Source organism: Pipistrellus kuhlii, unplaced genomic scaffold, assembly GCF_014108245.1.
Source record: "Pipistrellus kuhlii isolate mPipKuh1 unplaced genomic scaffold, mPipKuh1.p scaffold_m20_p_2, whole genome shotgun sequence".
Lineage (NCBI taxonomy): Eukaryota > Metazoa > Chordata > Mammalia > Chiroptera > Vespertilionidae > Pipistrellus > Pipistrellus kuhlii.
In genome coordinates this window covers 6243359-6256204 of record NW_023425515.1, presented here as the reverse complement: position 1 = coordinate 6256204, position 12846 = coordinate 6243359, and the positions used below count along the sequence as shown (strand labels likewise).

The window sequence follows — 12846 nt, the reverse complement described above, 5'->3', positions numbered from 1 at the left end:
ACACCCAGGCAGACCACAAAGAAGTGAAGAGCCTTCAGAAACAATAGTTCCAACTTACAAGACATCCAGGGAAAGAAAACCATAAGGAAGGGGGCAGAGCACAAGTGAAAACTCAGGTGACATCACACTAGTATGGGGCAGATTTTAACATATGTAAATTACAAAATAATTTGCATGAACTTTTGTCAAAAAAGTGAAGAAAATCTCACACACACACACACACACACACACACCAACTAAAATAGAAAAGAAAAAAAAAGTAGGCATTCCAAAAATTAACTACACAAATCAGGAAAATTTTTAATTCTTTTCCTTAGTTACAAATCAAATAAAATTCTAATTTCATCAGATATATTACATTGTTAAGTCAAAATTTTGGTTCGTTGACATGTATCAAACACCATCTTGTGGCAAGTGTGTGTGCATGTGTCTGCCCTGTGAACAAGGCAGATAATCCGCTAAAATGTTAAATAAGATCTCTGGCCATTAGAAAGGAAAGAGCCCAGAGCAGCTAACTATAAAGAAATGACACTGCCCCTCCTGCCTGCCAGCCATAAGGAAGCCCCGCTCCCTTCACCCCCAAACCCCTGCAGGAGTGAGTGACATACACTGAGCGCACAGCCCTTCAGCAGGTGGTGCTTGAGAGTCTTCTCCAGCCGGGACGCTGCTCTGCACAGCTCTGCCTTCTCCTGGGTCACAGTGCTGAGAGCGTTAGTAAGAGAATCATTTTCTTTCAGCAACACATCCACCAGCTGGACCTGGACCTCTGCTGTCATTTTTTTCTTGAAAAGAAGGAAGAAAAATAAATATATTGTTAAAAGGCATGGACACTATTTGTGTGTTTTTAAAAAATTTTCACCAGAGGGTATTTTCTCCATTGACTTCTAGAGAAAGTAGAAGGGGGAGAAGAAACATTGACATGAGAGAGACACATCGATTGTTTGCCTCCCGAAAGTGCCCCTACTTGGGCTGGGGAACCTGCAACCAAGGTATATGCCCTTTACCAGAAATTTCTGATCAAGATTTCATAATCATCAGAGAACATTGATCAGAAATTTGTTAACAACAACTTTAAATTCTTCAGATGCAGCTGATGGGGAGTGCAGTGCTCCCCCAGGCAGTCTTAGAGACCCATATTGCTCTGGCTCTTAACACAAATGCTCAAGGAGCAGGCTGGGCTGCAGCATGACAGACCACCAGGCTGGGAGGCACCAGAGAAAGCGCAAGTGAGCGCCTGGTCCCTCCCAGACACAGGAGGAGACACATGCTCACTCACCCAGACTGCACACTTGAAAAACAAGAAGGAGGCAATGAGGGAGGCACAGCCAGTCACAATAAAAAAGAAACCAGGCCCCAGGTGGCCAGAGGAGGCCATGGAAGCTGTCTCTCACCTAGAGGAGCTGGGTTCTCACCTGGGGAGAGCCAGATGTGCTCAGCTGGGACTTGAGGTCCTCTAACGTCCGCAATAAAGATGCCACTGCTTTCTCATTTGATGATGTCCAATCATTAACTGTCCTATAAAAATAAACATTTAAAAAGTTCATATGGATTCCAACCAACTATCAACCAACACCATACAGGGCACTGTGCTAAAGATGAGCTTGTGAACCCCACATAGACCACTTGTAGCATGCTTTCCAAGCATTTCATCAAGCCATGTTCCGTCCACAAAGGTGGCTGCTGGGAGCCCCTCTTGTGATGGTGGCAGCTATGAGACGGTGCAACCCTGAAGTGGACAGTCTGTAAAACTCAAAAACCGCCGGCCACTGACCACTGGGGCTTCCTCAGCACTTCTGCACCTTTTGCTGCTTTCTGCCGGGATCTGGTCTATTATTAGAATAGTGTCCTAAACAAATATTTGGTGCTCTATAAATTAAACCCAACTATAGACAGGAGAACGGTGTTTGTTTGGTTTCTGTGCATAGAGAGAAGGGCAAATGTCAACATTAATTGTTCTGTTCTCAAACAAAAACACCTCAGTCACGGCTCGTCAACCATGAAACAAATTTTGGCAGCATGAATGGCAGCCCCAGAACCTCAGGTAAGGCAGACACAACAGACACTGGCTCTGCCCAGTTCCGTGGGCACAGGTGGGAGCTGTCATCAGGTGTGGGCCCTCCGGGTGGTGAATAATTATAAAGGGGTGTGGGGCGAGCCGATCTAAAAGAAACCAGGATTTTCTGTCATATTAGAATGCAGGAGAGTGCTGCCCATGACTCATTCAGGCATATGGGACGAGAAATACAAGTCAGTTTCATTAGAACATGGACCTAAAATTGGAGGCACACCTAAAGCTCAGAACTGTTCACGGTGAAGGCGCAGGGGCACATAGGACTTGCTGGCTCTCCGGGACTGACCTGTTGATGGTCTGGTTGATGAAGCTGGCCAACATCCCTGCCGCACAAAGCAGCTGCTGCCGAATGGAATCCAGACCCTGCTGCTGCTCTTGGAGATGCTCCAACTCCGGGGACAAGTGTGCTGCCTCCCTGGCCTCCAGCTCCCTCATCTTTCTCTGAAGCTGCTTGATCTTGTGCTCATGGCGCTGGCGCTGCAATTCTAACTCTCTCTGTTGTCAATGCAGAGCAGAAAAGACCTTTAGACAGAGTCCGGAAACCTAGCTCCACCCAGTGTCAAACCCAGGGGCTGGGCTGCTCTGCCCTGCACACCACCCACAATGGGACATCCACACTGGCGCTCCACGTGTCACATGGGTCAGGACAGCTCCTGCCTCAGACAGCACAGTCCCACTGCAGTCTCAGGACAGAGGTTTTGTGCTTATTTCTGAGAATGGCCAAGCTTTACAGGCCCAAGGTAAGCATGAGATACAAAGGAGAAGGGCCAGGACGCTGACACAAAAACTAAAATTATAATTCCATTACAGCAGCAATAAAGGATGAAGCCTCACAGGCCTGAGTTCTAGTTCCCCACATCAACAAATATGAAGTGTACACATGAACACACAACATGCACAGACACACACCATGAATATGGGGGTGTCCTGGGGTCTCACTAAGTGGAAAAAAACAACACTAATACGAAGCTCTCCACCAAGGAGGTGCTGAGAAAAGTCAGCAAGGACGTGTTCACTGCCAAGCACGCAGGACCTGCGTCTCCACTGGGAGTGACCAGAGAAGGCAAAGACAGTGTGGTGAGCAGAGAGCAGGGTGGAAGGGCCTCCTCATGGGGAAGAGAGGTCTGTGTAACTGAAATGCACAGGCAAGAGCTTAATTCCACCTGCCTCCACAAAATAAGTGGGGACACCTCCTGGACACACACTGCCCACTCTCTGTCACACCCCCAAACTACTCCACTTTTCAAGATGTCTGGTGATAAAATACTACAACTACTGTAAAGGTTCCTCAGTGGTATGTGACTTGTAGCTCAGTGGCTAGAGCATCAGCTTGCGGACTGAGGGTCCCAGGTTCAATTCTGGTCAAGGGCATGTACCTTGGTTGCAGGCACATCCCCAGTGGGGAGTGTGCAGGAGACAACTGATCAATGTTTCTAACTCTCTCTCTCTCTCCCTTTCTCTCCGTAAAAAGCCAATAAAATATATTTCAAAAATAAACTATTAAAAAAATTTAAAAAAAGACTGTCTGCTTATCCTACAATCAGGAACAAGGCACCATGTCCCCTCACCACCTCCATCAACGCTGTACTATAAGCTTTGGTCAGGGCGTCAGGCAGCAAGAAGAAATAAAGACACCATATAGAAAAGAAGGCAATAAAACTATGCTTATGTTAAGAGAACATGATTGGGTACATGGAAAATCCCATATTATCCATTAAGAAACACTGGAACTAATGAACAAGTGCAGCTAGGTTGAGGGACACAAGATCAACGAACAAAAAATCAACTGGACAGCTGTACACCAGTGGACAGTCTAAAGTAAAACTAAAATTATAATTCCATTACAGCAGCTACAAAAATAAGAACATATTTAGGAATAAGTTTAACAAAAGAAGTGCAAAGCTTATCATCTGAAAGTTATAAAACATTGTTGAAAGAAGTAAAAGACCTAAATAAATTGAGAGACCTAATTTCACGGGTGCGAAGACTGAACATGGTTAAGGTGACAATACTTCTCAAAGCGATCTACAGAGTTGGTGCAATGCCGATTGGGATCCCAATAGTCTTTCTTACAGAAATGAAAAGCCCAGTCCTTGAATGTGTGTAGAACTGTCAGGATCCCCAACATCTAACCCGTGAAAAAAGAACAAGGTAAAAGGCTGTGCGCTTTCTGACTTCCAGCCTTCTAGTAGTAGTAGTTACTGCTTCCAGCATAGGACTGTACAGACCAGCCGAACAGAGTGACCAAAACAAGCTCCAGTCCTGTGGGTCATCCTAACCCTACTAACTTAGCTGCTACGTGCTATCATTGGCCAAGGGCGGCTCTCACCAGTTTCTCCTTGTCTCTCTGCCACTTCTTCCACTTGTCCGTGTCTGCCCGGCTCTGCCTTGTCTCCACTCTTCTTCTCATGTCCTTGAGTCCTTCTTGCTCTGCCAGCCTCCTGTGTAACTGCTCTAACTCTGCCTGCAGCTGTGTGGGCATCTCCCTCTCCCTGTCCCAATCACAGCTCAGCTCTGGTTTGGAGGTCCGCAGGGCCTGCACAGTGGACCTCAGCCTGGCACTCACCTCCTTCTCTTTCTCGAGCTCTGCACAGCGCCTCTGCACCTCAGCCTCCAGCTGCTGCTGGGCGCACATGGCGTGCTGCTGCACTTTCTCCAGTGCTGCCTGCAGCTCCACCACCCGGGCCGTCTCCTCCTTCAGCTTCCGCAGCAGAGCCCGGTGGGCCTGTGTCTCCTGGTGAGCGCAGGCCTCCTGTGCCCGCCGGCTCAGCTGCTCCGTCAGGACTCGCTCGTGCTGCAAGGCCTCAGACAGCTCCTGGGAACGGCCCTGTGCAGCCTCCAGGTTCCGGTGTAGCTTGGAGAGCCGGCTCCGCTCCTGCGCCAGCAGCGCCTCACAGCGCGAGGACTCAATTTGCAGCTCCTTCTGAAGGTTGTCCTTTGCTGTCTGCTCGTGTTTTAACGCTACAGACAGTCGATTATTCTGAGCAAATTGCTTCTCCAAAGATATTCTTAACTCCTGGATCAGGGAAATATAAGATGGAAAAATTAAAACTGGAGAAAAGTATCTAAAATACTTCCACCCAAGTTTCTGTTTCTATCTTTCGACCAGTAATTACACCTTTTGAAATTTACCCTGTGGCTAAAAAAGTATGTATAGCTGACCCTCTAACCACGTGGGTATTAGGAGCACAGACCTCTCTCAAAGACAGAAATCTGTATGCAACAACAGTTAGCCCTCTGCATATGCCAATTCCCAACTACGAAATTGACCCTTAGAACAGCGGTCAACTGAAACAATCCATATATAAATGGATGCTCATAGTTCAGAAGACAAACCACACAGATGCAGTTTGAGCTGAACCAAGGTCTGTGTTGTTGAAAGACAGCTTTGCCTAATGGGAACTGATGGTCAGCTTGCCCAGACTTATGGAACACCTGCTGGACACATGGTCATCAAGCTGCCAAACAAAACACGATTCACACGCATGCTGTACATCTCACACAGGAGCTGGGTCATGCAGTTTATCTGGTTGACACAGGCTTCTAAGGCTGCGCCTTGTGTGGAAGGAGGCGGTGTCCACTCTGCAGAACCAAGCTCACAGAGATGATGGGGACCATGTGTGTTACAGCACTGCATCATATGGTCATCACACACTCTGTCACTGCAAAACTGCTGTGTATTTTACCTGAAGACGTAGCCCTACCTCACTGCCCCAAAACCCGGTCACCTGAGCTCACCATCACAAAAAGAATCAGAGGCAGCATCAAAGAGAACGGCCTCCCAGCTCCCAGCTCCCATCTCTGGCCGGTGTGGTGACTAGGCCATCCTTGGTCCCCTTACCTCCAGGGCCTTGGAGTCCTGGCCCTCCCTCTGCAGGTGCTCCTGCTGCTCCTGCTCCAGCTGGCTCTGCAGGGCGCGCTCCTTAATGCGCTCGCTCTCCAGCTCCTGAAGCGCGGCCTTCAGGTCGTTCTCCTTGCTGTCTAGTACAGACCTGTGTGCGGAGAGAGGTAGTCACTCCACATTGCAAATGCTCTGAAGGGACGCGTTACCGTCAGGGGCCGGGAGCTCCCAGGACGAGGCAGGTAGGCCCTGTTGCTTCCTATCTGCACACATGCTCAGTCCCGCCTTCTCGCTCTAAACACACGGGAGCAGGCACTTCTGTCTAATACCCACTGAGCATGCAGCACAAGTCATGGCACCGAGGCTCCATTACTTCACTGCCAAGAGTGATGTGGTGAGAATTATGTAACTTCCATTTATTCTTCCAAAGTTCTGATGACAGCCTGGGGGCTAGCGGGCAGTGTATCACGAAGGCAGTGCCATACGTACCTCAGCTGGAGAACCTCTCTCTGCACGTCATTGAGGGACTTCAGCAGCCTCTCATTGTCCTGTTTACACTCACAAAGCTCTGACTTCAAAGCTTTGACGGCGTTCTGCTCCACCACCAGCAGCTTTCGGGCGTTGTTTGCTTTCTGTTGCTCTTCATTGAGGGTTTTCTGTAGATCACTCGCTATAGATTTTTCCTGTTCAACCTTATATGCCAGTAATTCAACTGAGGAAAAGATTAGAAAACATAAAATAGCATTATTCATGAGTTCAAAGGGAGTTAAACGGATGATTTAACTGCAGACAAGTCAGTTAAGGAGACAGGGAGAATGAAGTTTCTGCAACCAAAAAGGCAGTGCTTCTGACGGCGCCAGGGCACATTCCTTCTGCCTGTTGCTGGTTCCTACAACACGCACAGCACCAGGCCTCAATGCAACATCGTTCCCCAGGTTGAGCTATACCCCGACTCACCCCTGCAGCAGTTCAGACCTGGGGTCTCCCTGGAAGCTGAGCTTCGAGCTAAGCCAAAATGGACCTGCATGTTGAAGGCTGCTCAGAGCCCTCCCTGCTGGGGGCAGGAAGGCCAGGTGTGACCATCCTGTGGTCTAAAATCCTATCCCATCTGTCACTCCTATACTAAACCTCCCAATCGAGACAACTCCAGCTCAGATGGCTTCACAGGAGAACTCTCCTAAAAGTTAAGAAATACACTAGTCCTATAAAAAGTCCTCTGGAAAACTGAAGAGGAATAGACAGATGTCAGTCCTCCATGAGGCTGGCGCTACTCCAATGCCAAAACCAGAAGAAAGAGAAGCAGTCCAAAAATGGAAGACGCTGAGGACGCCTTGCCATAATCGCAGTCAGCAGCTGTGTCTCACTGCAGGTTGCCCAGGACCAAACCAGAGAGGGTCGGACCTGCATTACCACCATTTGTCCACCATCCAGAACTGAAATATCATTGCTGACATATACACATAAGGAACTGTTTGACATTGAAATTGGGTCTCAAAAGAACTGTTGGCCCAGAAAGAAACTCACTACAGATTGATTCATTTGCTTTTCAGCATAATCATTTTCTATTCTTATATTTCCAATAGGACATGATCTCACTCATCTAGGGGAAATGGTGAACAACATAGACTGATGAACAAGAACAGACCCAGAGATAAGGAGCCATGGGTCAGACTGTTGGACCTCAGAGGGAGGGTGGGGATAAAAGGGAGAGATCAACCAAAGGACTTGAGTGCATACATATGAGCCTAACCAGTGGTCAAGGACAACAGGGGGATGGGGGCATGAGTAGGGAGGAGTGGGAGATTGGAATGGGGGGTTGAGGACAAATATGTGATACCTTAATCAATAAAGAAATCTAAAAAAACAAACAAACAAAAAAAAACAACAGAAGATTTCTACAGACTAGTATCCCTCATGAATGTAGATGTCAAATAAGCACAAACCCAGCCCAGAAATGTACAAAGGATAATGCACCATGACAAGGGGTCACAGCCAAAATGAAAGACTGCTCCTACTAGACAGACTTAGTTGGCCATCATTCAGCTTCCAAAACTAAGGAGAGAAGGGACCTGCCAGAGAGAACAGAAGGCATCTGTGAGGAGCAGTTACCATCCTATTTAAGGGTAAGACATGGAGTGCTTCCCCTGCAGCCAGGAGCAGGGCCAGACACTCCACTCACCACATGCTTCAGGGCCTGACCAGTGGTCAGTGAGAGAAGAGGGTAGATAGAAAAGAAAAAAATTTTTTTTTTTATTCACAGGTTACATGAGTATCTCTGTGCTGACTGGTCTCTGAGTCATTTTGACTCAGAGTTCTATGAACCAAGAAATATTTCAGCCACAGTATTCTGATGACGAGGCTGACATTGCCTGCACTCAGGGACCTGAAGAAACCAGGACGTCATTGCTGCCACCAGATCCAGCTCTGGGCAGTCCAGAGGAGCTTTGCTAACCTGTGTGCCACCTTACCCACCAGGTGAACCTCAGGGGGGCACATTTCTCAGGGGTGCACCCACCCTGCCTGCGCAGCTGGTGTTCTTGCTGGCTCCCACGGGCCTCCGCACTGGTCAGCGCCGCGCACAACTGCTGCAGCTTCTCCTGGTTCTGCAAGTGCGTCAGCCGCAGCTGGGCTCGCAGAGCCTGGATCTCGGACAGCAGGCTACTCCTGTCGGACTGACGTAGTTGCTCCAAGGACTTCTCCTGCAGGTCCCCCTGGAGATGGGGTAAAAGAGGGACAGCAGTTAGGAAGGCTCTGCAGGAACGAGGAGTCCGCCCACATGGGGAAACAGGATGAGAAGGGAGCATGTCCCAAGTGCTGGTGGCTCCAGGCAGAAGCAGTACATCCTCTGCACATACAAGCCTCCACTATTGACTCTATTCCTGGCTGGGGGATAAGCATGCCGAGGACATAAGTGACCATCACCCCAGCACCTTCGTCTCATTTTTGGACATGGTCTGTGCCTGGGGTCTGCTCTGACCAACCTCACACCCTGACTCTGGACTCAAGCTCATAACCTGGGGATGAGCAGTCTGAAAATGCTTTTCCTTTTAAGGAAAGGCCAGTTATCTCTACAACAGACTGAGGTATAAAGGAGGGTAGAGGCATATAACTTTCCTCCCATGTGATAGAATACTGCATGCAGAACCATGCAGTATTACACTTGGTTTGTAGCAGGGTTTCCTCTCAGTCATGGGCATGTTCCCAGGTCAGCTGAAACAGAGGTAAGCTCCAAGGTAACCCAGGCCCAAGCTTACCTGCTCCTGGGCCACCTTCTGCAGTCTCTCCACCAGAGCCCTGGAGTCAGAGCCACTGAGCTGAGGCTGCAGCTCCACCATCAGCATCTCCCTCTCCTTTTCAAATGCCTCCTGGACTACCTGCAGGAATTCTCCTCTCCAGTCAAGGCAGGTGTCAGAAAGCTCCTAAAATTGGAACAAGAAGCTCAGTGATTGCAACAGATGCATCTAAGGTTAGAACAGGAGCCACTCCAACTGGAGAAGAGACACATGAGCACTCTCCAGGGCAAGAAAGGCCAATACAGCTGTCCAAGCAGAGAAGAAACCATTGAAGACGATGGTGGAAACAAGGTCAAGCAAAGTCAGCAGGCAAACCTTTTTCCAACACAAGGCCTGCGTCTGCGGTAGGCCCAAGGCCAAAAGTGACATGGGTTAAGTGCATGCCAGAGCACATGACTGCACAGGGTAGAGGCATGGGGTCATGTGTACGCACACCCAGGGTGTTGACATGCACAGGCGGCCACCCTAGGGCTACCTGCTCTAGACCGCCTTCCCTACAGGTTCAGCCTAGTGTCCTGCCCTCTATTCCCTCAAAGCCCATGGCAGGTTGGCTTCTCCTGGACATAGTTCACATCTGGCCCCACCTCTGTACTGCTCCTTCTCCTGGCCTCCCTGGCTCCTTGGTTGAGGAGTGGACACTGAGACCCTGTGGGCTAAGGCCCAGCCCCGTCACATGTGGCTGGCGTCCATGAATGTGAGTGAGAGGGTTGCTAATCAATATCAGTCTTCTTGCCACCACTGACCACCACTTGTTCCCTATTCCTGCTTACTTGGTAAAACAATCCCAAATTTTATTGACATCAAGAGGAGGCAAGTTGTCAGTTTCTTCACCATTACTGGAACTATCACTCAAACTATTTTCTAACAAGTGAGAAAATACCTTCTCTGCCTGTTGGGGTGCTGGGGTCAGGTGGCCCCTCAGAGCTGGCAATGCCTCCAACAGTCCCTGGCCACCCCTCAGGAAGTGCTTAATGGGTGTGCTTGGCTCGCCCTTGCTCAGTGCGCTGGGGTATCCATGGTATTCAGACAGGGCCAGGATGTGGTGGCTCTCATCATACACCATCTGCAGCAAAGCCTACAAGAGCACAAACATTAAAAAAAAAAAAAAAAAAAAAAGGAAAAGCAGCTTGAAAGCACTCATCCATTCATTGTTTCATTGTCCTGCCTTCACCATGAACACTCACTGGGGCCGCCTGCACAGTACTCGCATGGCCTTTATCAAAGAGCAGAACCTACTGTCTTGTTTTCCAGCTTTCCTCCCCCATAACGGTCAGAAACAGCAGGAAACTGGTTTTGAAAGAGTGAATTTCTATATAAGCTCCTCCAAGGATGACCCCCATGATGAAGCCATCCAATCTGTTCCTGCACAGTGAACATCACCCCACCCCTAAGCCTGAGAACAGCTCAGGGCAGGGCCTCGGGCCAACTTCCATGGAAGTCATGAAGACTCCAAAGACCATGTATTTTTCCTGGCTCTCCTGGGACCATAGCTGCCATATATGAGGAAGCCACATGGGAGGTGTGTACACAAGTCCCAGCTGATGGATGATACCTCAGGGGACAAGGTGCCTTCAGATGGAATGGCTAAATAATGAAGGGTGTCCCCCGTCACAGGGTGCAAAGAAACAGTCCCAACAGACTGGTCCTGACCCTGTCCACAAGGTCTGTGAGAACAGGAGAGGCCGTTTACTATAGAGCAATGGGGAACTGGGGCACACATGCTGGCCATCTATGTCCTGCCCAAAGAGGCTGAGCGAGGAGGAAGGCGGCTTCCCAGAGCTGTCCTCATGGAGAAGCTGGTGTTAGGATCAGTACACTCCTCATGAGGCATAAAGTAAGACAGAGCTGAAGCTGAGCTCTCTGAGCAGAGCATGATCTTCATGCAATACTTGGAAGCCAATGGCACAACCAGAGTGGACCAGAGATGGAGCCCATCAGCGCACCTCGCCCTGCTCTCACCACCCATTACCTTAACTTGTTTCGGGTGGACTTCCTTCTCCTTCATGGCTTCCAGTGACTGTCGGAAGCTTCCTGAGGCGGGGGACGGCACTGCAGGACTAACAGTGGGAGCTTCAAGTCCTCCTGAACCTTGGTTTAGTGTTTCTCCACACCCGAAGCCATCACCTAAATAAAACACCACCAAATCAGGGTCTAAAACTACAATTCTCTCAGGGCATTCCTGGGGATGCTCTGCAGAGTGCTGAGGGGGATCAGACCCCCCGCCCCCCCTGGCCTGTGCTATGCGAAGCTGGGCCTGGAAACACCCAGATGCCTATAGCTGCGATCTTCTCCCTGAAAAAAAAATCAATGAACCACAAAGATGGTAAAAATATTTTAATAAAAACACCAGATGAGATCTAGATACATTAAGTAAGAAAAAGTGTCTTTTGCATGTTTAAAATATTAATATCCATGATTTGAACATAAATCTTCAGATATTTCAGTCACTTTTACACAGATATTGATGTGTTTCCTTATCCCAAGAATAGAACCCACAGGACTCTGCAGAGCAAGTGCCACAGTTAAAAGACACACACAAACCCAAGGACGGGGATAAAGAGAGAGAACCCAGACAATGAGGATAGAGAGAGAGGACAGGAGGTAGAAGATGCCAACAGCAAGGACAGGTTGGGAGCAGGCGGACAAGCAGCAGACATCTGGTTAGGAAAAGCCCTAAAATCAGCCACCAGGGCTGGGGAACCCTGAACCAGGTCTGGAATTAGAGGCTCCCGGAACCTCTGTCTAATGCAGGGGTGGGGAACCTTTCTTTCTGCCAAAGGCCACTTGGATATTTATAACATTACTTGTGGTCCATATAAAACTAACAACTTAAAAATTGGCCTGCTATATTTGGTCAAACATTTAGTTAACTCACCCCTAATGCCTTGGCAGGGCAAGACCAAGTGATTTCCCATGCCTTATAAATCAGAATTCAAAATCTTTCAGAAGCTCTTAGGCCCCAGACCCATTCCAGTTCAGGAGGCTGGAAGCAAGAACTCTGGAAAATGGAGGGGCGCCGGATGGAAAAGCAGCTGCAGACCTTCTGTCTGCTCCTCCCCACAGCGCCCGGGTGGGGCCAAGGAGAATTTCGGGGCTACTGGCAAGGCCCTTTGGAACTGAGCTTCCTGAGAGCCATTCAAGCCAGCCTGCTGAGTCGTCCAGGTTCTCAAACAGGCAATGTTCAAACACAAAAGACAGAAATGGAAATAAGAGAAAGATAGGCAGTACACACAGCAAACCAGGTAAACGTGAGCACTGGGGAATCTGTGAAGGATATGCAGGAATGCTCAGTGCTTTTTGGACTCTGAAACTGTAAAAATGGGTTTTTAAAAAAGACGAAGAACTCACTGTTTTCACTTCCATTGCTTTTTCCTTCTAACCCAAGAGGAGATGATCTTGACTTTTCTTGAGAATCAAGAGACGTTATAATAAAGTCCTCAACATCTTTCTCCTGTTCAAATAGGTAGAATTTTAAATGATTATAAAATAATTTATTACATCATGGAATTAAACTTGCCTGACAGAAACATTCTAAGACCTGAATTTATCATCTTCCCACAAAGAATCCAAATAAGCCCTGGCCAGTTTTGCTCAGTGGATAGCACATCGGCCTATGGACTGAAGGGTCCCAGGTTTTTGTT

The 12846-nt window shown here is 48.5% G+C and overlaps 1 protein-coding gene across 8 annotated transcripts in view; it reads right to left on the bottom strand.

The window, feature by feature from the left end:
* PCNT (pericentrin) overlaps positions 1-12846 on the bottom strand; it is an 84272-nt gene that overhangs the window by 9478 nt on the left and 61948 nt on the right. For 6 of the 8 annotated variants that reach the window (XM_036446303.2, XM_036446304.2, XM_045585327.1 and 3 more), the window contains 11 exons: positions 12554-12656; positions 11175-11329; positions 10086-10280; positions 9167-9331; positions 8428-8623; positions 6402-6624; positions 5913-6063; positions 4401-5087; positions 2358-2566; positions 1413-1515; positions 609-782 (listed from right to left, as the gene is read on the bottom strand). In XM_036446303.2, coding sequence (XP_036302196.1) covers positions 609-782; positions 1413-1515; positions 2358-2566; positions 4401-5087; positions 5913-6063; positions 6402-6624; positions 8428-8623; positions 9167-9331; positions 10086-10280; positions 11175-11329; positions 12554-12656 — 2361 coding nt within the window. The remainder of the gene's footprint in view (positions 1-608; positions 783-1412; positions 1516-2357; positions 2567-4400; positions 5088-5912; positions 6064-6401; positions 6625-8427; positions 8624-9166; positions 9332-10085; positions 10281-11174; positions 11330-12553; positions 12657-12846) is intronic. The other 2 variants (XM_045585329.1, XM_036446316.2) reach the window with 1 other exon arrangement.